Genomic DNA, 26424 nt, shown 5'->3' on the forward strand with positions numbered 1-26424 from the left:
GCTGCCGCCGTGGTCGGCGCAGCCAGGCCTGGTGCGGGAGCTGATGCCGGCTCCTCCGCCGCCTCCGTGATCTCGACGTCGGGGTCAAGATCAACCACGGAAGTGCCCGCTCCCGGTGCGGACGCGCTTAGGCCTGCGGCAGCAAGAAGTGTGAGGGCCCGCAAGCGCAAGAGTTGCCGGAAGCGAACAGAGGTGATCGAGGCAGTTACCTTGCGGGGCTGTTGGACTTGCGGGGGGAGCTTCCACCACATCGTCCAGCCCCGCGGGAGCCGCCGAGAGGCTTGCCGCGGGCGAAGTGCGGCGCACTGAAAAAGAAGGTACGTCTGTGTGGTTAACGGTTAACTGACAACTAAAAAATGCAGCAAAAAAAGAAGGAGCCATACCTGGCGCCGGCCCCGCCCCCGTTGTGGGTGGGTCGTTTGCGGGTGCGACGACGGCGCTGTGGGCCCCTGCGTTATTAGGGTTAGCGGCATTGCCGTCGTCTGCGCGCGCCCTCTTGCTCGGTGCAGCGGGCGGGGAGTCTCCCCTCCCCCTCTTGCTGGCGCTTCCCGGCGAGCCGGCCCTCGGGGGGTTGCGCCAGAGCGCGAAGGCCCGGAATACCCCCCGGGCGGGCGGCCCTGTGGGTGCCCGTGGGGTTGTTGCGACCCGGGGCGTCGCGGGAGTTGACGACGAAGCCGCCGCGGCGTCGGGGGCCGCCCCCGGGGTGGTTGCCGCTCCGACCGCGGCAGCTGCTGCTGGTGAAGCCGCCGCCGAGGCGCGAGCAAGCACCACCGGGGTGGCCACCGCCGTGGCCTCGTGGGCGCTGCCGAGGTACCGGCAGACGCCCCTGTGGCGGCGGCCGCCATGGTGCTGGCGACCGCCGCTGGGGCGGATGTCGCCGTTGAGGCTCCGGCGACCCTTGCGGAAGTGGTCACCGCCGAGGTACCGGCGGGCGCCATTGAGGCGGCTGCCGCCATGGGGCTGGCGGCCGTTGCCGGGGCAGACGTTGCTGCTGGGGAAGATACTGCCACGGCTGCCGAGGAGATAGCCGCAGCTGCTACGCGCGCTCTTGATCTCCGCGCGACCAGGGGCGCATCATCACTGCCCTCGTCATTTTCGTCCACGGGGACGACTTCCGGGGACCCTGCAGGCTGCCTGCCTCGTCGTCCAGGGACTGGAAGGAGGGCCAGCTGATCTCCGACTTGCCCCCGCTCTCCTCAAGCGCCTGCTTCCAGCGAGGCGCTGGCAGGGGGCGCGGGGGGGCTCGGGTGGGGGTATCGTCCATCAACCCCCACTCGTTTCAGGGCGGGAAGGCGTCGACGATGTCGTTGAGCGCCGCAACACGGGCGTGGAGGGAGAACACTCCCGGCGGGAACTTCGTTGACTGGAGGTTCTCGCCGGAGATCCCCTTCACCCACACCTTGAGGGTCTCCAAATCCACGTCGTCCTGGTGGAGGCGTGTTCTGTCCCCGGGACCCGTGTACATCCACGCGGGCCGGGAGCACAGCTAGAGCGGGGCGATGCGCCGGTTGATGAAGGTGCGCGCCACATCCATGTCGGTGAGCCCCGCTAGCCGGAGCACCTTGATGTTCTCCACGATGGGGAGGAAATCGGTGTCGCGGTGGTACCGGTCCTACCAGCCGTCGTGGGGAACCGGCAGCTCTGTGGGCGAGAGGATGAAATCCTGCGGGTCTTCTACCCGGACCCAGCACCAGTCACCTTGCCACTCCTTCTCGATCTTCTTCTCCGACTGGACGATGAATTCGGACTTCATCCGGTCGCGGGCGCAGAACACCACTCCCGACGACATCGCCTTCACGTTGTCTAGCCGGGGGTAGAAGTAGTGGCGGAAGAGCGCCACCGACGGCATCACCCCCACGAACGCTTCCAGAGGAATTGGAAGGTGACGAGGAGGAAGAGCGAGGTGGGGTGAAGCTGCGCCACCCGCAGCTGGTACGACTCCATCAGTGCGTGGAGGAACAGCGAAAACTGCGGCACCAGCCCGGTGAGGATGAAGCGCTCGAACACCCGGAAGTTCTTATCCTGGTGCTCGGCGCCAGCAGGGAAGATCTGGGTCTCCCCGTGCTCGTTAAACCTGGAGGCGACGGCGTGCTGGATCTTGGCCAGTGCCTCGCCGTTGTAGCCGGGCCGGTAGAAGGCGAGCGATGCCCTCATTGCCCAATTCTTCTGATCTCTGTCGGCGACCTTGGCGGCCGCTCCGCTCTTGCTGGCCGCTGGTGCCTTTCCCTTCCTTGTAGTGGGAGGAGCCATGGGAAGCGGAAGCGGGGGGCTAGCGGAGCTTCTGAGCGCAAGATGCAAAGGGGGAGGAAGACGAAGGTTGTGGGGGCAAAGTGTTCTTCCCCTTGATACGGCAGTAAAAATCTTTATAACACCCGGCCGTTTGGTAACGGCCGGTTCCGCACCCTACGGGTGTGCGGGGATAATTCCTAATCAAAGGAAGTAATGCAGAGAGTGGCCTTAACTTCCCTGTTTAAGGGGGGAGGTTAGGGCGGAAATCACGCGCCCACTACTCCGTCCGCAACGGCGGGGAACGTGCGGTGGCGAAGAGACGCGGGCCCAGGGCAAGTTGGGACCCACGCGTCGGTTGTGGGCGTAGCCCGGCAACCGGCCAGGGAAAAAACTCGTCCGGGAACAGGTGTTGCCGGCCCACGCCCGGGGGCTACTGTCGCACCAGTGGCTCCTAGGGTACCACCGTTGCGCGACGCGTGGGTCGCATCACCGAGTTCCCGGGAAGGCACCATCCCGGGGAGCAGTTAACGTGCTGCCCGGCAGGCCACCAGCCCGGAAGGGCTAGCGGGGCTTCGGGGAATATTCCTGCCTGATCGCCTCCCGGGAAGTCACTTGCCGAGAGGGGGGTTCCCGGGCGCAGGCCTCCGTCGTGAGGGCGGGGCCGAGCAGGCAGAGCCACGGCGCCACGTACGCGCGCGTCAGGCATCCAGCGCCCAGTTCCGCCATGGCGAGGAGTGAGGCGCACGGCGCATTTAATGAGCCGACAGGAGGGGAGTTACCCGTCTAGTCAGGTAAACAGTGGTTGTCTAGAGCTAATTCTTAGGCCTTAGGCCTCTAGCTGAGGAGTTGGCACCCATGCATGCCACCAGCGCACCGAGAGGGAGCTGCCCTATCTCCCTACTCGCCACTTGTAATCCATGCAATGTGGCACCTGTGGCATCCCCTTGTCAATAAAAGGAGGACCCCCGCCGACGGTCAAAGGGTTCGGATTTTGGTTCGTTTCTCGGCCGGTTCATTTGAGTTTGCTTCAGTCGGCTCACAGTTAGCTTCTAGCATTAGCAGAGGATAGTAAGGTCACTTAGCCTAAGGAAGAGAGTATCCGGGAACTCACCCGGCAACCTGTAAACACTTGATTTCTGCGATAATACAAGCTCATACAAGCAGGACGTAGGGTTTTACACCTCCGGGTGGCCCGAACCTAGGTAAAAACGCTCGTGCATGTGTTCTTTGCTTGCATGCACCTTGGGTGTACCTTTTTTTTAGGTTACGTACGCCATCGGCCACGCCGGCGATCGCCGGAGCGATCCCCGACGCCCCCGCCGAACCTAAAAGGGGGTGTGCCAGCACGCCCCCGGTGTCGGAGCCCCGTGCGACGACAGGTGGTTTCAAGGTTATAGGAAAGAAACAGAGTTTGTACCTGGCCAGTAATCGGGCGAGCAGTTGCGGATCTACATTCCCTTCAAACAGATTATGAAGTTGCATTTAGTTCGTGATCTTCAAAGGCACCAAGGAACAAGTGAGATTTGTACTTCAATATAAACTATTTGGGTAGAGTGAAGACTCTACAAAGGTAGATGCAAAGAGGATTGCTGGGGTAGCTAGGAACTAGAGTGGTAGACTTAGTTTGTTAGTTCTGGATGCTATAATCCTTGTGAATAAATGGTGGTTGATGTTTTTGTTAATTTATTATCATTAGTTATTTCGTGGGCCTATGTGAACTGGATGAAAATAGTGATTTTATTGACGGAAACTACAGCGGGCCAGCATGAACCATTTTATTCCACTCGAGAAACCAAAAGTAAAACTTTACAAGGAAAAAAAGAAAAATGGAGAGGGATGTACAAGTTACAATTATACCGGGGGAAGTTACAGTGCAGGGGCGAGGCGAGCTAACATGATGCTCCAGTCTATTAAAATCGTCCTTTTTGTGACAACGGCAAGACCAACGAGAGAGAATGATAAAGGCATCTTCTTCGGCGCGAAAAATTGCTTTTGTTTCTTTTCTTTCTGTTGTTTATTTGTTTATAACACTATAATTTTACAAATTCAGGACATTAGCTAGATCCATCAATTTGCTAATTTTTGGACCACAAGTGCCAGCGGCAAGGTGGGAAGAACAAGGCAACAACAATATTCCTTGAATTCTGGTAAGCTTATTGTAACTTATTTCCTAGACAGTACCTTCATGAGTTCTTGTCCATTGAATTTGACAAAGGGAATTTCTTTCTATACTACTGATAAATGATAAATGATCACTCGCGGTCAAAGCAAGTCCACAACAAGATTCTCTCTATGGAACTCTTTTAAGCTTACCATAACTTACTTTTTAGATGTAATTTCACGAGTCATTGCTGCTTCCTATAAGTATTGAACTGAACAGATGGCATCTATTTTCTATACTGCTGACAAATGGTCACTCCTGGTCTGCAAATATTTCGCCATGAAAATACCAATCTCTTGGTGATCTTATCTTATGCATATCCATATATTTCATCTTTTGTAAGAAAAAGAGGAAGAATCTCATGGTGATTATACACTCGTTGCTCTCTTCGACATACATAAGCATGGGAAATATTTTGATCTGGACAGGCACTAACATAATTCCGATGATTTATTTGTTCTTTTCATGAAGGCTCATATAGCTGCAGTAGCATCATGGAATTGTTGACTTTCAGTTTTGGCCTGATCCAATTGTGAGCATGCACTATTAACTCCAATCCGACAAACTATTCATATAACTTGGATAACACATTTACATTACTAATTTTTTTACTTCATGCAAGTTTAACTTTTATCCTTCATGTCTCCAAATGTTTGTGTCCTTCGTATCGTTCTATTGTCAAAACTAACGGGCGCGTTATCTGAAGGTGATCAAGACGAATTGAAGGCCGAGGCGTTCCAACGCTTCAAGAACGAAAAAGCCTGGCTGCACAATGGAGCCAGTGCACCAGGGGTCAGATGCCGTCCGTTCCCTGTGAGGAGATCGGTGCTAACCAATGCCATCTGACAGCATGCACCATTAGCATAACATTCGAGGCAAACTTGGTACAGGACGGTCACAGGCATTTATTGCCCGACAAGAGGGTGGTTGGCTGCAGGAAAATAGATGGCGTCAGATGGAGCCGAGAAGCTTTCGCACCCGCCGTCGCGTTCTTCCTCGCCGTCCTCCTCACGTCCTCCTCCCCTGCAGCAGCAGCAGCAGCGAGGTCGCCGCCGTCGAGCGGGAAACACGACATCCTGGCGGCGTCTGACGCCGTGAGAAACCAGGAGCAGCGCGGTGGCCCACCGCCCACGAGCATGACATCATTGAGACATTGACATCCTGGCCGGCCGTGTTCGCGTTCGGCGACTCGACGCCGGCAACAACAACAGGCCGGTTCATGACGCTGGTGCGCACCGAAGGGTCTTACCGGGCCGGAAATTCAAAAAAGATCCTGTACCGCACAGGGCAGGAGCGATTAGTTCGCCCTAAATCACCCGGTGTTAGCAACTAGCACATCATTGAATTCGTGTCAGACATCTCGCTTCTTTTTCGATCCAAACGGAAGCTGGCCCCTGGTGCACTGGTACCCTTGAGCCAAAACGCCACACTCCTTCAAGAACATCCAGGCGCGGGCCACAACTGAGTCTGGGCATAGGTTGCTCGACTTGTCGTGTTCAGGTCTGATCGCAGCAACGAGTTACCACCACGCCATATACCCCCCAGCGAAATGGAGTGGTGGAGTGGTGCACGGGCACGCGTGTGACGGTCACATTGGATCCATGCACTCCTTGGCCTGGCTCTGCACTACGGGAAAACCGTCCGTTGCCGGCAGCCTAAGCCTTTGTCGGCGGCTTTATATCGGGCCGCCTGCAAAGAGGACCTTTGCCGGCGGCCCCGAGAAAAGCTGCCGGCAAAGGAACGACCGCCGGCAAATTCCGGGAAAAGCCGTCAGCAAAGGACGGCCGCCGGCAAAGAGCCCCTGCACGTGGGCCCGTGCGCGAGGTTAACGGCGGGCGAAACGGCCGGCCGTTGGAGAAAAAAAAATTATCTTTGCCGGCGGCCACCACAAAAAAGCCGCCGGCAAAGAGAGATTCGTCCCCCCACCCCCCTCAAATTTGGAAACGCGCGCACGAATTAAAAAAAAAGTTACCATTTGCCGACGGCCCTGTGAAATGGCCGTCGGCAAAGGCCTTCTTTTTTATTTTTTTTATTTATCCCAAACCAGAAAGTACGCCTTTGCCGGCGGCCCGACGAAAAGCCCTTTGCCGGCGGCTCGACGAAAAGCCGCCGGCAAAGGCATTTTCCATTTTTTTTGAGGAACACAGTACAAACGCAGACGCTCACAACACGTGCGTGCACTCACCTCTATGGACGCACACTCTACCCCTATGAGCACCTCCGAAAGACTGGGCCGGCAGATCCTGAGAGATTGACGAAGTCACGGCAGTCACCTGAGATAGGCTCGGTTCACTCTTTTTTTTCCAGTTTTTACTTTATTTATTCACAAAACATTTGGGTTTTCCATGCATGCTCTCTTACCATCTCCACTGTGGCTTGGGCCGCCGGCAAAGGCCTTTCTTAATATTTTTTTTCACAAAAAAATAAAAAAAGGCCAGCCAGTTCAGTTCGAATTAGATTCTATGAAAAGAAAGGCCTTTGCTGGCGGCCTTTTCTCGGTCTGCCGGCAAAGGGTTTTTTACTCTCTTTTTTTGGAAAAAAAAATAAAGGCTTTTGCCGGCGGCCTTTTCTCGGGTCGCCGGCAAAGGGTTTTTTCTTTTTTTTTGTAAAACTCCGCCCGGCCGGTTGTCCTCCTCGCACACTCACACTCGCACGCCGCCCGCCGCCGACGGATCCGCCTCCCCCCACCCCCACCGCCCTCCTCCCCGGCCCCGCCTCCTCCACCGAAGGTATAAATTTTTTCTTTTCTTTTTTTTGCATATAATCATCTCATACTAGCATTTTTTCTGTAAGATTTCAACCTTTAGAGATTTTTTTTATACAAGTGCCATTTGGATCAAAGGAAATTGTGCTACAAAGTTCCTATGCATTGGTTTCTATGCCCAATTCCACAGATATACACTGTTAAAAAGCTCTCATCTATTTATGTTAGCACCATGAAATTTCTGTCAATAAACAGAACAGGGAAGGAAAAACTGAAGTAGCACGTCAAAATAAGTAAATGGTTTTTTACATCCACTACCATAGCATTTGGACTATATAACATTTGTATGTGTAACTTTGAATCTGAAAGATTTCCCTTTTCTCTATCATGTTGCTTGAGTTTATCTGCTTCTGCCTTTACCATTTTGCTTGCTTGTGAAATTGAAAACTAAAATCTGCTGTAGCTGTAACTTTCAAACTGAAACACTTCCCTTTTCTCTGTTATGTTGCTCAAGTATAACTGCTTCTGCCTGTTACCATTTTGCATGTTAAATGTGTGCTCCCATGCTGGTAGAAAACAGTAACAGAAATATTTTTGTGTTTTGCTTGCTATTTTGCAAGTTTCCTTCAGCATTATTCCATGAAATCTGATCTTGCATATTACAATAGTTAAATTATCACTAGAGCTGTCTTGTGTGGTTGCATGTGTTTGTTGTGATGTTTTATGTGCGCCGCAAATCCTTGGCATCATATATGCAAAAGAGTAGAAGAAGAATTAATTCTACATTGTACATATTTGCTCTGCGATAAAAAGAAGAAAAACTTTATATGACCCAAACATGCAGTATTAATTAGTCGACTTACACGACAAATCGAAGGTATTCAAAGATTTGGCCATGTTTTCTCCCAACCATCTTACAATTGACCACTCATCTTCAAGTCAACGAGCTTATCCTTTTTCACCCATTTAGTTGTCTGAGCTGGTGTTCTTGTTGCAGCTTCCAGAGGATATCGAGGGGCATTTCATTGGGAACCTGCAAAGCAACAAAGCCAAGGCCCTTCCAGGTCAGTGTCTGCATTCTTTTTTGGATACTTTGGCTCTTCTTCTTAACCTACAGCTGGTGTACCAAATCTCTGTATGCTTATAAAATGTTCATGCTCATGTAGGTGACATCGACCTCGACCTCGACTACTTCGTCTACGGTGTAGCTTGGTGAGCATCTCCCTCTATCTCGCCTTCCCCTTTTGCTCTATCCCGGCCATCGAGCCGATGACACTTGTAGTTTAAATGTGAAAATCGCGTAACCCTATGCGTCTCCCGTCCGAAAGGGTTACGTATATAGATATGCAAGTCTTTGCATATCTATAAGCGTAACTCTTTCGGATTGTCCACGTTTTTTGGACAACTCGAGGGTGTGTAGATTGGGTTCGTTTCCGTGCTCTAGTCCGGTCCGAGACGTGATTTCGGCAGCATCTCCCCGTTGTTCTCCGGATGCACATTCTCTTGGTTTGTTGTCGAGACGTGTATTTGGATAACAACGGGAAGGTGCTGCCGAAATTTCGTTTCGGACCGGACTGGAGCACGGAAATGGCCCAATCTACACACCGTTGGGTGGGATTAGGACCTATCCTTACCTATTAGTGGAATAGTTCAGCACATGCCCTTTCCAGTGAACAAATAAAATATGCAACATAATTAATTTGACGAAACTAATTACTTGTGTTGCTAGTTGCATTATTAAACCGTGTATCCCTTTGGTGTCATGTGGTATCCGAAAATAGAAGAGAATGGCTGATCGTCGGTGGATGTACAGTGGCCGCCGTAGTCGAACAGACCGAGATGATGATTGGATGAAAAACACAGTAGATTTCTTGGAGGTTGCATTTGCTATAGGAGAAGAGCGTGCTTGGTGCCCTTGCAGTCATTGCAATAACAAGACACGACACACAAAGGATGAGATGGGCAGTCACTTGGTGTTGTACGGGTACACGCCAAACTATACCCGATGGGGCTACCATGGTGAGCAAGAGGATAGAGGAAGAGAGGAGGTCGTGCGAAGGCACACGGATGACTATGATACGGGGTTCCAGGACATGCTAGATGACTTGGAGGAAGCACGCGTTCCAACGGAGGAACACCCAGAGGCAACCTCTAAGGCCTATCTTGATATGCTGGCGGAGGCAAGCACAAATCTGCATGCTCACACAAAGGTCAATAAGCTGGATGCCGTTGCTAGAATAATGGCTGTGAAGACCCAGTTCAACTTGAGCAGAGAATGGTTTGATGTGATGATGGCAGTTATCGGTAGTCTCCTCTCGGAAGGCCACCTTTTGCCTAAAAGCATGTACGAGGCGAACAAAATGCTTAGTGTACTTAAGTTGCCGGCTCAGTGCCTACATTCATGTAAAAATGGATGCACGGTCTTTGACAGAGAATACGCGAATGCCAAGCATTGTCCCAAGTGCAATTTCTCTAGGTATGTTGAGGTAGACCACGGGAAGGGTCTGGTGCAATCAAAAATACCCCATAAAGTTCTTAGGATGCTTCCATTCTCAGAAAGAATTGGCCAGATGATGCTATCCGATGTGCCTGGCAAAGCTGTGACGCATCACAAACTGGGGAAGAAATACAAATACGACAAGGATCATAGGCCGATGCTGACACTTCCGTCGGATGGCGAAGCATGGAAGGATTTTGATCGGAAGTATTTGGAGAAAGCCGCGGAGCCTCACCAGCTTCACGGCCGTTGACTGCACCCTCAGGGGAAAGGCGAGCACCGTGTCGGAGTACAGTGCGAACGCCCCGCCCGAAGCCTATGCCACCCCGGCTGACCATGCCAAGGTCACAGGCTACGCGGAGGTGTTTGAGGACGTGCACGGCCTCGGGGTTGATCCTAGCCAGCACGACCTGGATGTGGAAGTGGTCGTGAGGGTGGGAGGAGGCATGAAGCACGGTAGGCTATGCTTCGGGAACGGAACCATTGATCCGAGCACCATTCCCAGCCTACCTCACCTGAAGGCTACTTCCACGAGCTCGAGTGCTAGTATACGCAGTCGTCCAGGTGCACGGCAGTTCTCACAGCAGGTTAGTTGTTCTTCATTCACCAGCTCGTGTCTTTTCGCATTTCATTGTAACGACAATGAACTTGTAATGGCATTGCAGGAGGTGGAGAGTATGGTGGCGGCTCAGGTGCAGGCTCAGATGGAGGCTCAAGAGGCTCAGATGCAGGCTCAGATGGCTCAGGTCCAGGCTCAGATGCAGGCCACACTGAGGGCTCAGTACGACCACCTGAGGGTATGTTTGCCGCACATAATAGCCAAGAAAGCGTGGTATTAGTTCCGTAACTGCAACTCTTTGTCTTTTCAATATGCAGCCGTTCGACTTAGCGTTTGTCAATCTCCAGATTGAGCATGCTCCATAGCCTTCTCCAAAGACTCCAGTGAGTTCACTCGAAACATTTCAATCTCCATTCATGACTTTTCTTGCTTTCGTTGAGGGTTGGGGTCAATGCCTAATCATCTATGCAACAGCATCAATCCGGCCGTGGCTCGAACGACCGTTCTTCACACGCGAGCCTTGCTGGAGGCAACCCTCCTGGCCAGTCACCTGCTCCTAGGCACTGACTCGGGTAAGTTGCCACAAACTTGTCTCATCTCGAGTTTTGAAAACTTATTTTCTTGTCTCCACACGTAGAATTGCGTAACCTAGCATCACATAGTGACATAGATCCCCTTTTAGAGCCAAGAGGGCTCACTTGGCTCCAAAATGGTGCCTGGTGGCATTTTTGGGCATTTGGCTCATTTATACCACCAGGGCACCAATTTGGAGCCAAATAAGCCATCTTGGCTCCAAAATGGTCCCTTGGTGGCATTTTGGAGCCAAATGAGCAATTTTGGCTCCAACATGGTGCCTAGGTGCCATTTTTGGGGCATTTTGGAGCCAAATGAGCCATGTTGGCTCCAAAATGAAGCCATGGTGACATAATGGAGCGAAATGGCTCGTTTTGTAGCCAAAATGGTGCCTTGGTGGCATTTTTGTGCCATTTGGCACATTTATGCGACCAAGGCACCATCTTGGAGCCAAATAAGCCATATTCGTTCCAAAATGGTGCCATCATGCCATTCTAGAGCATTTTGGGGTCATTTGGCTCCAAAATTGTGCCTTGGTGGCATTTTTTGAGCCAAATGAGCCATATTTGCTAAAAAAATGATTCCATTGCACCATTTTTGAGCCAAATGGCTAAATTCCGCTTCACATACTACAATTGTCACTTCAATTCCTTTTTTTATATCTAATTATGCTATTCTAACTCCATTTCATAGGTTTCTACTGGTGCAATGGGTGGTGGATGTTGAAGGTGCCCGAGTCAGCATCTTGTCGTGTATGAACACTAGCTACCTTGTAATATATATGTTGCTACCATGCATGTGATGAACACTTGTAATACTGTGAGATATGTGATGTTTTCGGACTTTCATGAGATGGTTATATATATCCTTGTGACGTGAATGCATCGATGATTTTTTGTGGATATTTTGGTTATATATATCCGTGTGTGTGCGCACGCGCGCTCTGTGAAAATATTACAAATTGCTGGATAAAAAAACGAAAAAAATACCCTATGCCGGCGGCCAAAGACCTGGCCGCCGGCAAAGGCTGAGCACGGGCACGCACCAGATCGTGCCACGTGCAGGGCCCTTTTGCCGGCAGCTTTTCCTCTGGCCGCCGGCAAAGACCCTTTTGCCGACGGCTTTTTACCTGGCCGCCGACAAAGACCCCTGCCTTTGTCAGCGGCCAGAGAAAAAGCCGCCGGCAAAGGCCCGACAGGTGGGCCCAGCCGTGGCACGCGCGTCCGGCTCGCGGCATGCCACATGCCCACCCTTTGCCGGCGGCTTTTTCCTGGCCGCCGGCAAAGCCCTGACAGGTGGGCCCAGCCGTTAACGGCACCGCTTGCCGTAATCTCCTTTTCTTTGCCAGAGGCCGTTGTTTCGGCCGCCGGCAAAGGCTTTGCCGACAGGCCCGTGAAAAAGCCGCCGGCAAAGATTTCTTTGCCGGTGATCCTTCGTGTCGACAGCCTAAGGCCGCCGGCAAAGCCTTTGCCGGGGGCCCCTGGCCGCCGGCAAAGGCACTTTCTCCCGTAGTGGTGGATGGGGGCCGGGCCACGCCGCCAAGCGATGACTAACGCCACGCCACAACACTGCCGCAGGGTAAAGAATATAATGGCTCAGCTTGACGATGTGATCGATGGAGCACGCAGGGCTCTGAAAGGAGATGAAGGAGTTGGAATCCAGGAGCCCGCAAGAATGATTAATTATTAAGTTATTTTAACTTGTATATTATATCAAATGCAAAGATGATCTATATATATTAATTTTGATCCATTTGTGTTGTTTCAATTAATTTCGACCAATTCATACGTACAGAACACCCGCAAATATTTTTTGTTTGATGGCTCTCAAACTACTCCGCTAAGCAAGAAACGCAAGAGTAGTTGTTTCTATCTCCGACGCTTCATACATAATACATAAAGAAGCGTTAGAGGAGAAAAGAGTCAGAGAAGTAGCTAGGCAGTCTCTGACACTTCTTACGATCAAGCGTCAGATATGTTTTTCCTGCATCACGCGCTCTCTGACCCGCATGTGTAACTCTGACGCTTTCCCATCCTGCGTCAGTGGCGAACTTGAAAGAGCAACGGATTTTGTAGCAGTCGATGTATAAAAAGTTATGCCACGAATGCATGCTTATCCTTAATTAAGCCTAACTAATTCTATGGTGTTAAAACGACATCGAACATTTGCTTGACTTTGTGTGCTCATTTGTGCAACCCAAACTCAATGCTATAGTATTTGTTGGTACTGTGGTTCGAGCATCCACAATCATTTGAAAAATTGCACCTATTGATGCCTCGAAGATGCAAAGACACAACATCTAAGAGCATCTCCAATAGCATACCCATATTTTGGGTATCCAAAACCATTATAGGTAGAGGAGAGAGAAAATATGGTACCCAAAACTTGTCCAAGTTTTGCAGCATACCTAAATCTGAATACCCATGTCCTTCATTTCGTACCAGCCCCACTTGTCACTGATGTACCCCTTTTTTCTTTTCTTTTTAAAAGGAAACACTCCTTCTTATTCCCCCTGGCGCATCTCATCTATGCCAAAATCCTCTCACCGAATCCATCGCACAGCCATCTTCCACCGGCGGCGCTGCACAACCACGGGGCAGAGCAGGAGATGGCGCGTGGGAGGGTGACGGCGATCTCGCGCGGCGGCGCTAGCTCCTGTGGTCAGGAAGGGGAGCGGCCGGCAGCGCGGGGGCGGCGACGGCACGGTCCGGCCGCCGGAATCATGTCGGTGCCGACCGGTCGGGAGGTCGGGCGGGGGCTGAAACTTCCGATTTCACCCATATTCTAGCTGGAAATACCCATATTTGGGTATTGGGGGGTAAAATATGGGTAGTTATTCAAAAAAATATGCGTATCCAAGTTCTTTGGGTATGCTGTTGGAGCAGGTTTTTGAGGCAAAATATCCATATTGATAATTTTTGGACATTGTAAGCAAATATGGGTATGATGTTGGAGATGGTCTAAACAATAAACAACAATAAAATGGAAGAGAAAGAGAAAGAGATACATGCTAGTTTTAGTCAGATGAGACGAGGTACCCAACTTATATGTAATAGTGAAACATTTTTTGACTGAGTGTACAGACATTAGATGGATCCCAGCCATGAGCGGACGCACCGGTAAGGCAAGGTGCGGCCGTCGCGATACCTAAATTTGCATAAATTCAATATACATAGTATATAGCCTGTCTAGCTAGCCTAGCTATCGTGTCAGTCTAGTTGATCGGCCGTTAACCTGTTGACTCCCAAGTCGCCCCTCCCGTATCAAATCGATCTCGCGGAACTGACCGCTAGCGGAGGCGTTCCCGATTACCAAGCAGCAGCCGGCAGGGCGGTAGGCACTGCGACTTCTCGTCTTCACTCTCTCTCTCCAGTTTTCACTTGCACAAAAAAGAGAGGGTCGCGGGCAGAGCGACTTTCCATCTCCACTCTGTAGGATGGAGGAAGTAATATGCATCCAATATTATAGTGAGATTTTGCATAGTTGCATTGTGCGTCCGCCACATCCCAATATTTATGGTGCGTCCGCCACTAATCCCAGATAGAAAGATCGGACAATCTAACGAACACACGTGCCCACCGTTGTCTTCCCGTGCGGCGCTTCTTTGAGATTCGAGCGGAGGTATCGAGCGGGCAGCAGCAGCCCGTGTTACTTTTCCATTCCCCCCCTCCTATTTCCTTTCGGTCCCCCGATATCATCCTTCCTACTCCCGATTGTTCTCGTCGGCCGTGGCAGGGGAAAACAGCGCGCGGGGCGGGGGCTGCAGCGGTGAAGGGCGCGAGGGGCGGTGGCGGCGGTGGAAGAGGCGAAGGGAACGCCGGGCTGCGGCGGCGGCAAAGGGCGCGCGCGGCGCAAGGGGCAGCGGCGAAGGGCGCGCGGACGCGAGTGGCGGCGGCGGCGCCTTCGACCTCCGGTGTCACAGAGCGGCGGAGTAGAGCGCAGCTTCGGGGGCGCGGCGGCAGCGGAGGGCAGCCTCGTCGCTTGGGTCGCGCCGCTGCTCGCCAGCGAGTGCCCGACGAGCTACTCGATCCGAGGTTCCGGCATGGAGAGGTGACCGGGAAGGAGGTGAAGCAGGCCGTGGCCGCCATATGCATGTGCTTGCAGGGATGATCTAACGTAACTGGTCCCTGCTCTCCTCGATGGTGGTCATCTGGGGCAGCGTCGGCACAGCTGCCCTCGTCAGGATCTTCCCTCTTCCCTCGATGGAGACGCGGAAGTGGATGAGATCTCCGGACTTGAAGACGAATATCTTCTCCTTGTTTCCCACCGCTCGCTTCAACAAGCTATATTAAACATGGTAAATCGGTGACTATAATCTGGTAAACAAACGATATTAACCTAATAAACGAGTGACTATAACCTGGTAAACAAGCGATATTAACCTGTTAAAGGAGTGACTATAGCGTGGTAAACACGCGATACTATCCTGGTAAACGAGTGACTATAACCTGTTAAACAAGCAATAATAATATGGTAAAGGAGTGACTATAACATGTTAAACATGCGATACTATCCTGGTAAACGTGTGACTATAACTTGGTAAAAAAGCGATATACTAACCTGGTAAAGGAGTGACTATAGCGTGGTAAACACGCGATACTATCCTGGTAAACGAGTGACTATGACCTGGTAAATAAGCAATATTAACCTGGTAAAGGAGTGACTATAACATGGTAAACACGCGATATTATCCTGGTAAACGAGTGACTATAACTTGAAAAACAAGCGATATTAACGTGATAAACAAGTGACTATACCTGATAAACAAGGATCGTTAATCTGGTAAACGGGTGACTATAATCTGATAAACAAAGGATATTAACCTGATAAATGAGTTAACCCGATAAATGAGTGACTATTACCTGGTTGTAAACAAGTGATATAGTGAAGTGTTTCAACAAGTAAAAGATGTTATTCTCAGATCATAGAAGCACATATAGTTCACCTAACGCGGACGCCGCATGTTAGCGCAAGGCTGCAAACATCACTAGCTAGTCACCCAAAGAAAACAGAGTGCGAGTTGGCCAGAACGTGCCGAATTAATGCGCTCCTCTATAGCATTTTTTTTCCTTTTTTCTAATATGATGAAAATAGGTCTATTTTTAGAAGAAGAGAACCCAAAGTGATGATGCGTTGCGTTCCTGCGATCAGCTAATGATGCTGTGCCAAGGTGCTACTGGGCCAACACACTGCGGATGGGTAGCTGGGCCAATGCGCTGCTGGGCCGGCCTGGCTGCACACCGTGGGCGAGCAGGTCCCGCGCAGCGCATGACCGTGGAGGGGGCCGCCGTACGGTAAAGATCGGGTGGGCACGTCGCTCCGTAGTCCTCTCCTAATCGTAGAAAGATTGCCTCGTGAGACTATGAACGACTGGGACGCTGATTTTGGACTCGTCAGCGACTTTGCTATCGGTTTCTGGGCCGGCCATCGGTGCATGCCCCTTGCCTGCTCAGTGGCCTGTTAGCGGGGGAGCACGCCGTCGGAAATAAGAAGATGGACCGTTTCGAGTGGTCGGAAATGTTTCTAAAAAAAAAGAGTGGTCGGAAATGGACCAAGAAAGGTATCGTTCGTTGTTTCTCTCTAAAAAAACGTATCGTTTTTTTTCCTCTGAAAAAAGGCAGGTACGAAATATCATTGTTTTGGCACCCCAACGCGGCGCGCCGACATGGGCCATCTTGGAAAAAAAAAACGTGCGCCATTTCGAAACTGGCACGTTCAGGGTGGTGATGGACTGATGGCGTTGTCTGGCTTGGCCGCCTTTTATTGACGACGAAGTCGCATCTACTCATTCCCGCCGGACGATATGTACAGTTTTATCATGCAATGTTTTGTTTCCATGGAATGGACCAACCGATCTGGCTATAATGTTTTGTTCTTTACAGGCTTTGTACAGACCAGCATACTGATCTAGAACATTCAGAAATGCAGAGTTGCTCAAAAGGCTAACAGCCATTCAATTACACAGACCAGAAAAAGGTCCGAAAGTAGAGATTTCATGCAGATACGTGCTAAGATGTACTGAAAATGGAATACGCAGCAACAATACTGACAAAAGGTCCAGATTCTTATCGAAATCTAACATGAGAAGAATCCAACGAGTTACTGGATTTTTCTGACCAGACACTTCAAACTTTCCTAACTTGCTCCGTTCATCGGTTTGTACAAATCATGATCATAATCACAGCATTTCCTTGCATATAACAGAAACTAACAACCAGATATTTCTACCAAAAACTGCTTAAATCTAATTTGTGTCTGTCACGCTACAGAAGATCTGTAACAGGTATCTTGGGGCATTTTGTGCAGATTTCAGAGAAGGTAAAGAAACTGCAAGTTAAGCTGCTAGATTTACAGAACGAGCTGCAGAGCTACCATTAAAAGTTTTGAATCATCAGATACCTTCCATATTCTTACACTAGCCTTCCCCAACATTAAAGAGAATTATAGCAGTAGACGGGGAAAGTACAAACAAGTACAGAAAGTAACATAAAACAATGGTTTTGACAACAAAATAGGTGATTCTGGTTGACGATCTGGAGACCACTTCACGAGCAGTATTTTAAGAACATTCTTTTTCCCAAAAGGCTGTTGGATACACACTTGGTGTAGTAGTGTACTGATCTGGCAGCCCCCTGCACAGCCTCCAGAGAAACCTGAAGACAACATTCAATGCTCAAAGACTCTAACTTGTGTGCTTGTACCAGTTCAGCCACTCCATCATCAGTTACATGTTCACACCACCGGAGTGCCAGATTACTCAAGCGTGGGATATGCACAATGAAACGCATCCCGATATCCGTTATCGCCTTGCAGTCAATAAGCTCAAGTGTCTCTAGCAATGGTGCAAATGAAAGGGCCTTAATTCCCTTGTCATCAAAGAAGTTGGCCCCATTTAGCACAAGAACACGAATTGGGCAAGACTTCATGAGCATCACAAGGCCCTTCCTTGTGAAGCCTATTTCTGAAGGGTACGTGGGCTCGCAGTCTCCAAACGTGAGTTCAACAGTCTGAAGCATAGGACAGTTGAGGGCTAGGGCCTTAAGGCTGTCATCAGTAAATGATGTTGTGCACTTATAGAAATCATGGAAAATTGGTGTGAGCCAAAGTGAGATGCTTTTAAGCTTGCTGCAGCTCTTGGATAGCACAATCAAGTCATTGTCATTTAGGCCATGAACATATTCAAGGCGCAGTTTCTCCAGTGCTTTGCATTTGCCCAGAAGATTACGTAGCCCTATTTCTGGCCCAGTTGTAAAACGTGCAAATGTCAAGTCCTTCAAACTATCACAGTGAAAATCATATCTACTCGGGTTGTGAGCATTGTATGAGGAATCATAACATCTTTCAAGATGGTCCCATAAACCTGCATCGGTCATAAACTCAAACTTTTGGAGCTCCATCCATCCTGGACCAAACTTTAGAAGGTCATACTGGCTAATTCTCTGGCAATTCTTTACTACAAGTTCTTCCAGTGATCCATTCTGACCAAGGTACTCCAGCCAATCTGCGCTGCCTATTTTGTGACAATCAACAATATGGAGAGTAGATAGACTCTTGCAACCAACTACAACCGAGAGAAGCCCACGTGAAGTTATTTTTGGTGCGGATTTCAGCCTAAGGGACATCAATTTCTTGCAATAATCTAGACAACCAAGACCAGAGTCATGGATGCGTGAGCAGAAGCTCAAGGTCAGATCAGTAAGCGAGGGACAGCGAGATGAAAACTCAAGGAACCCTTGGTTGTCCAACTGATTCCCATGTCCTGGCGTCCAACCAGAGTAATCAATGTCCACTTTCCAGAGATTGGGGAACCGTGTGCAGAGTGATGCCAAGGCTTCTGTAGCAGGGCAAAGGTTGCAACCAACACGAATAGCACCCCTCTGATCTGCCTCAATGGTGTAGAGTCGCTTCGACACAAGGGAAAAAGAATTCAGATCACTTGTCAGGGTAATCCTCTTGATGATCTCTGTTAACATTGCATCTGGGAGATCCTCCAATGAGAAATGGTGCTGTGCTGGTTGGGTAATCTGAAGGTTCGGCGAATATACAAAGCGCTGGACTGAAAGTTAATGAGATCATAGATAATGAGATTACATTCAATGAAAATAATATATGTACACTAATGAACATTTGAATTCTTTCCTGTATCTGTTAAGAATATGTGTGTTCATCAGACTGAACATTAATTAAAGAGTGTTGGTTTACATCAAATAGCTAGAACCATATCTGTGTTAACGAAGCACATCATCAAAAGCTGAGCATGCTGTAATAGTGAACGAAAGAAGGTACCTACAGAGAACCTAATAATTAGAATTAACACAAGCCCGCAAGGCAACACTCGCTACTGACCAGCATCACATGAAAAGACCAGAGCATGTATTGAGGTGTTATGATTCCTAGGCAAGTAGCATTAACAGAATCAAAAAATTGTTTGCTCCAAACACACGGCCTACAACTTGGAGAGTTGCTACGCGAAGTCATAGATGCAGCAGGCAGGTAATTTTTATCAGGAATGGAAGAGCCATACTTGTTGAGATGGCTACGGGAGCTCGCAGGGCTTTTGCTGACGGGGATGTCCGAAATGTCGCTGACGCAGACCTCGCCCTGAGAGGCATCATCCTGAGAATCGGAGATCGCACGGGCATCAACACCGTGAGCCTGGCTCTCCTTGGATTCGCCGCAGCAACCCGTGTCGCGTTCTCCGTCAGAACCCTCGCCCCCTCGGCCAGCTGGGGACGACGCGACGGCCGGCGAACGGACGAGCCCGATCCACAACGAACGCCTTCGGTTTCTTCGCTGTCGGTCACGGGAGAAGGCTCCATGGCAGCGGGGCTTACAGGGGATATACAAGGGCGTGTCGCGGGCTCACGGCTGGCTCGGACCTGGAGGCGGCGGCGGCGATGGATGCGGCTTCGGAGGCACGGCCAGGTGAGAGGAAGGGGATAAAGACGGCGGCGATGGCGGTTCGGCCTCCGATCGATCTTGGGTCCTTCGGGCCCTCGACCCTCCCTTTCCCCCCAAGTCTGCAATGGAGCAGCGCTAGGACCCTCGTCTCGCTTGCATTTCTTTTGAGGGGATGATGATTTCCTTTTTTTCAATGGGAAAGCGCTTCCTCTGTCGTCTTATACCATGTTATATGCCCCTGCCCGGTGCTGACCCCAGGCGACGGCTTTGCTGCTGAACTGCTGTTTTTGCTGAACCTGCTGTCTGTTCGCTTGCTGAAGCTAGAGCTGTTGTTTTGTTGTACAGGAAAACTTTGTGATGTTGTTCTGTAGCTGAATCAATGCTTTAGATGCTTTGCTGTACACTGGATCAATTAGGATATGCAGATTTCTAGTTGCAGATCGGTTTAGCCGAATCAACGTGACTATATAAAGAATACTTGAATGGATGTGAATGTACAAGAGATATTAGCTGTTTTGTTGTTGATTTTCTATTGTTGTACACATTGAAATTGCAGATTGGTTGAAGAAATCTGTGGATTTTCCCCGATAAAAGTGAGGCATGATGCGTTGCTGAAAACTAAAATACAGCTTGTCCTGTATGAATGCAAAGCATAACTGCAGTTCTGCAAAGAAGTTTACGGCAATTGAGTTGACAGAAGTACTCAAAATCAAAGAGATGCAGAATCTGCAGGCCATAGAAGTGATTCCTCATGATGAATATATGGAACAAAATTTTGAAGGGAAAATTTCCAACTAAAATGACAAGGTTTAAGCGATATATGTATTTGTTTATATCACCAATTCTCCACTGCTTCTATCAGGATCCAGCCACAGATACAAAGGGAAATAGCATCAAATGCAGAATCTGTGGAAGACACTAGACAGCAACATTGGAGTAATATGTTGAGAAACAGTAGTCCTTCTGAGTGAAACCATAGCACCAGTTAAGATGAACGTTTACAGACAGTCATCCAAGTTGGTATCTACTCAATCTTACAACCTGAATATGTAAGCACCTTCTAGTCTGTCAGTAAGAGGTGTTGTGAAGACAATACTCTATTATATTCGTCCACATTGGGCTGGTGTTTGCAACCTCTTCATTCTCTCTAGACTGAAATATGGAAGAGCTGCTGCCCACCTTGAGTGAAGAAAGGGTCGTCGACGGAAAGATCAGATGATCTGTGATAGCTCCAAGAACCCTCTGCATCAGAATTCACAAACAACACCGTACAGCATTGACCAGCCCGTGTTGGATAAGCTAGATAACTCGCTAGATCCATCCCGCCCAATAGTACCGGAGCAAGTTCATCACGGACCATAAGTACCAATGACTGCAGAGCCTGTGCTCTCTGGCAGAAGCACCTAAGAAATGGAATATCACCTAAGAAATGGACATCATGGAGAACCACCTTCTTGATGTGTGACTGCAGACATTCAATGGGACCGAGATTCTGAAAGAACTTTTCAGGGTTCAAGCTATTGGGTTTAGCAGCCACAGCGGACTGCACAATTAGAGGCATTCCAATTAAAGAAGGACAATTAATGCTAGAGATCAATGGTGGAAATGCCAAACGAGTCAATGACTGAATTAGATTGTAGGATGTCAGTATATATGTCACCTTCTTCACATGCAGGGTCTCGAGGTTGGGAAAGCAACTGAGGAAGCTGAACAGCGCTTTGACTTGCTCGAAGGCATTCAAATTCACCATAACTGCCAACACCCTGACGCTTGGAACTACAGAGCGTGGACTCGCCAGTGTGTCAGCCTGCAATGGAATGCAATGAACAGAGAAAGATGATGACACCAGATGAAGAGTATGCATATCCGGTGATTATTCACATGAAGAACATCACAAACAAAGCACCTGGATGACGGTGTCCCCAATTTGCAGCTGGTGTTCCATTGCATCCAGGTAACCAAGCACACGCAGCCGAGGCGCACGAGCAATCTTCACCCGCATAAGGTCACGGGGATCCCACTTATGGCGTCGACGCCATGTACACCGCATGATGAGCCTGTCCAAGAGCGGGGCGTCCAGCAGCGCCAACTCCTCAACCGTGGAGTGATAGAAGACGACGCACCGGAGGCTCTGGCCGCGGAGATGAAGCCGGTCGTCGGGTCTCTGGTGCCAGAGGATGAGCGCGTGGGTCAGGAGGGGGCTTGCCGCGAGCAGACGATCGAGGACGTGGTTGCCAAGGAACATGTTGAGGAGGCCGAGCTTCTCGAGCTTGGGGAAGAAGTCGCCGCCCGGGAGGCTCGCCACGTCCGCTAACTTCCAGTAACCGAGGTAGAGGCTCCGGAGCGCGTCGCATCGGAGGATCTCGGCGGGGAGGATCTCCTCGTCGCGTCCCACGGAGCGCTCTATGGGTTCGTTGAGGAGCACGAGGTCCTGGACGCCCCCGGCGGCGAGGCGGCGGGAGCACTCGGCGAGCTCCGGCGCGCGCGACTCGAAGGAGCAGCGGGCGAGGTGGACGGTGCGGAACGCGCCCGTGTTCTTGGCGAAGACCCGGGCGACGATGGCGAAGCGCGCGGACTTGCTGGCGGCGGGGATGTGCGCGTCGTAGAGCACCAGCGGGGCGGAGTGCCAGACGTTGCGCCAGCGCTCGGAGAGGACGGTGGTGCGCATGGCGAAGGTGACGGGGAGGAGGGAGACGATGTCGCCGAGGAGGCCATCGGGGAGGTTGCTGAGATGGTCCTCGCCGTCGTGGCCCCCGTCGGCCGCCGCGGAGAGCGAGCCGGTCGTGGAGACGGAGGGGGCGGGGAGGACGCGCAGCACGAATTCGAAGTCAATGTCCATGGTGGTGGCGCGGCGCGGGGATCCCGGATGTGAGCACGGGGAAGAGGAGGGGAGAAGAGGGGTTTTGGCTGCAGCGGAGGGAGGCGGAGGTGCTTTTGGAGGCGGCGCCGCGGCGGTTGAGGGACAGGCTGGCGCCTGGCTTCTTTTTATTCCCTCCATCGCCGACGTGGACCAGAAATCATTCCAGCGGCTTTCTCACCATACGGCCGTAGGGAACAAGATAGAAATTGCTAGAGTTAAAACTATAATTTCGGAAACATCGGTTTGGTTGATTACAACTGTTTTCACAAAATTAACTTTAAAAACTTTACGCGTGTATAAAGTGACAACCTCGTGGCAACCCTCTCTCTATGCTCTCTTCCCCGTCACGGGGGAGGGGAGGGAGGGACTACGGGAAAGGTAGACGGTTTCTGAAAAAATTTCCACTGAAAATGGTTATCCAACAAGTAGGCCTAGTACAAGTGGATGGCCACGTCAACACATCAAACAATATTAGAATTTTTTTAGAACAATTTATGAAATTATTAGGACTCATATGTGCATTTTGTAAAATTTAGAACTAATTTGGCTCATTGATAAGAGAATCGGGGCCTACATTGTATTTTATTCTAAAAAATATAGCAGTAAAAAAGAGAAAGTACAAACAAGTACAGAAAGACGAGAACCTCCTTGTATTCCTCCGATCCATTTATTCGCTTCGAGAGATAATGGGCTGGGCCCAATACGAGAAGACTTTAAACTTTAAATTACAAGCAGACTTTAAACAATAAATTACAAACAGACATTAAACACTAAATTAGTTTTATTAAATCTGACATGGTATATATTTTTACGTATAATGTACTACCTCTAATCCAAAATAAGTGTCGCAATTTTAAACTAAACTTAGTTCAAATCTAAGACACTTATAGATCGGAGGGAGTACTTATTTCATAGTGTAGTTGTTGGTAGAATTTTAGATTTTTATATAAATTTAGTCAAATTTTAAAAGAATTCGCTTAGAATAAAGCTAAAGCATCTAATATTTAAGAATAGAGGTAGTAGCTTATTAAAAATACATTACAAAATAGAACAAATTTAACCAAGTATTTTTATGAAAAAATATCAGATTCTACAACCCAGAGCTGTTCAAAGAATACGAATTGACCCTCGACTGTCGTCTTAAAGCTGTACTCGTACCAAAATTTAGAAAAAAGAAAACTTGCGTCATTGAATAAGAACTACTGTCTTTAAAGGGAACTGAAACTTACAATTTCTCAAGATGCAAATAGCTAATCCTTTTGTGTTATGTTCATAGGCAAATCAGAAATTTACGAAGGACAGACGGAGATCTCAATAGGGTATTTAATTTTTATATTTGTCTATCAAAGAGGGAAATGAAAATATATAAGAAGTATCCGGTGAAAACCCTCATTCGGTGCAAACTTCATTGCAATAAATCAGGAATTTAGGATATACAAAACTGATGGGCAAATAGGACAAAATGCTCTAGAAGTTCCTGTCAGAACGATGATCCTGTTTGAATGGTGAATTAGTACGGCAATATAGTAATTCCTTTAGTACTCCATAACAGCTGCAGAATGCGGTGTAAATACGCAATAATTTACAAACTAGTATCAAGTATCATCCAAATAGCTTTTTGTTTTGTCTGAGATGCAGATGTGATAGCTAAAATCCATTTCTTCAGCTGATGATGAAGACTCCAACTACCTGTCAGTTGGGCCAAAATCTATCTTCCAAAGGAGTGAACATGTTTGCATAAACGCCAAGCCTGCTGTTACTTCTCTAATTTTAGGCTGGAACATCGAATAAGAAACCGTGATGATTCACAAAAGAAAATCTGCATATAAAGAGGAAGAAAGCCTGTGTTGTGACTTGTGACATTTGGAAAACAAGTCCACTCAAGCATGATAAAACTACACACTTTGTGATCCAGTGATGCATACCTTTTAAGAGTTGACAACTGACACATCTGAGCCTAATCCATCGAAGATAGTAGCCTTATATCCTCCTTACTTATTAACATGGGAATCACCTAGCAGACTACATCCATACCTTCAGGACTGTGCGCCCCAAGTTGAAGATGGTGAGTTCTATCATTCTTCTCTTCTGACTTACTTGATGTCCTAATAAACTGATCTGGTAACGGAGCCACGTAATAAATTGATTAACAGATCCTGAATTCCATCATAGCAGAACAATGATCTTGTTACCTAAAAGCAACATGAATTAATAAGAGATGAATTACAGTCAAACTATTTTTTCTGTCAGCATGTCCCTCCTGCTTCTCAAACCATGTACTTATATGTTGTTGTCCAGAGTGTACTCCAAGATGTTGATGCTTTAGCTCATTAAAGATCCAACAATCAGTTGCATTGGTGGTAGATATCATAGCATAACTTCATGAGAAAATGGTATGGAAATCTTGATATCCCAGCATTTTCCCTGAACTTTCCTGCTCGGAGGCCAAACAGAAACAACAAAAATGGTAGAATGATACTACTTTTCCAAACGAAAGAGGTACTTGTACCTTAATTGTCAGTTTCATAACTAATTAACCAACAATTTCCATATGATCATATCCCTCATGAAAATCCCAAAATCTTCCCTTGATCTCAAAATCAAACTTGTGGAGCTTCATCCATCCTGGACCAAAATTTAAGAGATCATATTGATTGATCACAAAATCAAACTTGCAATTCTTCACTACAAGTTCTTCCAACGATCCATTCCAGCCTAGGTACTCCAACCACTCTGTACTTCCTATTTTCTCACAGTCAATAAGGTGGAGGCAAGATAGACTCTTGCAACCAACTGCAACCGAGAGAAGGCCACTAGAAGTTATTCCTGGTGCAGACTTCAGCCTGAGGGAAATCAATTTCTGACTGTAACGTAGATAACCAAGGCCGGCGTCATCAATGTGTGAACAGAAGCTTAGCGTGAGATCAGTCAGAGAGGGGCAGCAAGATAAAATCACAAAGAGGTCTTGGTTGTGCAACTGGCCTCCATGAAAAGGCGTCCAGCCAGCATAATCGATCTCTACTTTCGACAAATTGGGGAACCGGGAGAAGAGTGATGCCAAAGATTCAGTCGCAAGGCAAAGACCAGAACCAACACGAATAGATCCCTTTAGCTCAGCCTCTAAAGTGAAGAAACGCTTGGATACAAGAGAAAGTGAATTCAGATCACTTCTTCTGGTAACCCTCTTGACAATCTCTGACAGCAGTTCCTCCGGAAGATCCTCCATGGGTAAATCTCAAGGTTCAGCAGGCAAGGGCCCTACCTTGATTTTTGCCTCAGTTACGAATTGGGGAAGATTAAGGAGATGAAACGGGGAGCTACAGGGCTGGATCTGTTCGTGGCGTGATGGGAGGAGAAACGGTCGGGAACGAGAGAGTTGAAGGGCTGGATCTGTCCGTGGAGGCGCTTGCGCAAGGAGGAAGACGAGGGGGTGGCGGCGCTCGCTCACGAGCGACGGGGTTGGGCCATGGGGGAGGGAAGGTTGCCAAGCAAAAAAAAAAAAGCGAGAGATAAATGAGATAAATCGGGAGGAGGCACTGGCTGGGCCAGAGGAGAAGGAAGAGAAGATGGGCCAGAAAGAATATGCAAGGGCTGCTGAGCTGTGAAAAAAAATATAAAAAAATAAACGGGCCGTCTCGTGCCGGCCTGCGGGCTCGAGGCCAAGGCCCAGCCACGGGCTGGCGCGGGCTTTTAAAAAAACCGGCCCATAAAAAGTAATTAAATAATTTATGTGACTTAAAAAATTGTTCTTTGTTGTCAACAAAAAAGAATTCGTTTGAAAATGTTGTCTACTTCCTTGTTCTTTTAACCGTGTCTCACTAAGGCTTTTTTTTTACTCCTCTTAGTTCTTTACGACTACAATTTGTTATTCACATGTAAACTTTGTATATTTCTTTGTTCTTTTAACCACGGCTCGTGAACTGTTTTTCTTTGATTTTTT

The 26424-nt window shown here is 49.0% G+C and overlaps 4 protein-coding genes across 6 annotated transcripts; 1 reads left to right on the forward strand and 3 right to left on the reverse strand.

Moving 5' to 3' along the window:
• Nucleotides 1-8336: 8336 nt before the first annotated feature.
• On the forward strand, nt 8337-10306 carry LOC112272363. Its single transcript, XM_024462944.1, has 2 exons — nt 8337-10178; nt 10257-10306. The coding sequence occupies exon 1, from the start codon at nt 8882-8884 to the stop codon at nt 9842-9844; it is 963 nt and encodes a 320-aa protein (XP_024318712.1). The 5' UTR covers nt 8337-8881; the 3' UTR covers nt 9845-10178; nt 10257-10306.
• Nucleotides 10307-17047: 6741 nt separating this feature from the next.
• Nucleotides 17048-19823, reverse strand: LOC100839324 (F-box/LRR-repeat protein 14). Its single transcript, XM_010238919.3, has 2 exons — nt 19248-19823; nt 17048-18779 (listed from the first exon to the last, which is right to left on the reverse strand). The coding sequence occupies exons 1-2, from the start codon at nt 19540-19542 to the stop codon at nt 17269-17271; spliced, it is 1806 nt and encodes a 601-aa protein (XP_010237221.1). The 5' UTR covers nt 19543-19823; the 3' UTR covers nt 17048-17268.
• Nucleotides 19824-20424: 601 nt separating this feature from the next.
• LOC100839625 (F-box/FBD/LRR-repeat protein At5g53840) lies at nt 20425-22702 on the reverse strand. 2 transcript variants are annotated; one of them, XM_024455007.1, is made up of 4 exons: nt 21531-22702; nt 21285-21431; nt 21047-21167; nt 20425-20866 (listed from the first exon to the last, which is right to left on the reverse strand). In XM_024455007.1, the coding sequence occupies exons 1-4, from the start codon at nt 22620-22622 to the stop codon at nt 20772-20774; spliced, it is 1455 nt and encodes a 484-aa protein (XP_024310775.1). In that variant the 5' UTR covers nt 22623-22702; the 3' UTR covers nt 20425-20771. The 2 variants fall into 2 exon arrangements, with proteins under 2 accessions (XP_024310775.1, XP_014757752.2); XM_014902266.2 differs by having other exon boundaries at nt 20425-21167.
• A 1157-nt stretch (nt 22703-23859) lies between these two features.
• Nucleotides 23860-25992, reverse strand: LOC100839933 (F-box/LRR-repeat protein 14). Of its 2 annotated transcripts, none has more exons than XM_003575420.4 (2): nt 24410-25992; nt 23860-24303 (listed from the first exon to the last, which is right to left on the reverse strand). In XM_003575420.4, the coding sequence occupies exon 1, from the start codon at nt 25708-25710 to the stop codon at nt 25018-25020; it is 693 nt and encodes a 230-aa protein (XP_003575468.1). In that variant the 5' UTR covers nt 25711-25992; the 3' UTR covers nt 23860-24303; nt 24410-25017. The 2 variants fall into 2 exon arrangements, with proteins under 2 accessions (XP_003575468.1, XP_024310778.1); XM_024455010.1 differs by having other exon boundaries at nt 23860-24326.
• Nucleotides 25993-26424: the final 432 nt, after the last annotated feature.

This window comes from Brachypodium distachyon, chromosome 4 (assembly GCF_000005505.3).
Source record: "Brachypodium distachyon strain Bd21 chromosome 4, Brachypodium_distachyon_v3.0, whole genome shotgun sequence".
Lineage (NCBI taxonomy): Eukaryota > Viridiplantae > Streptophyta > Magnoliopsida > Poales > Poaceae > Brachypodium > Brachypodium distachyon.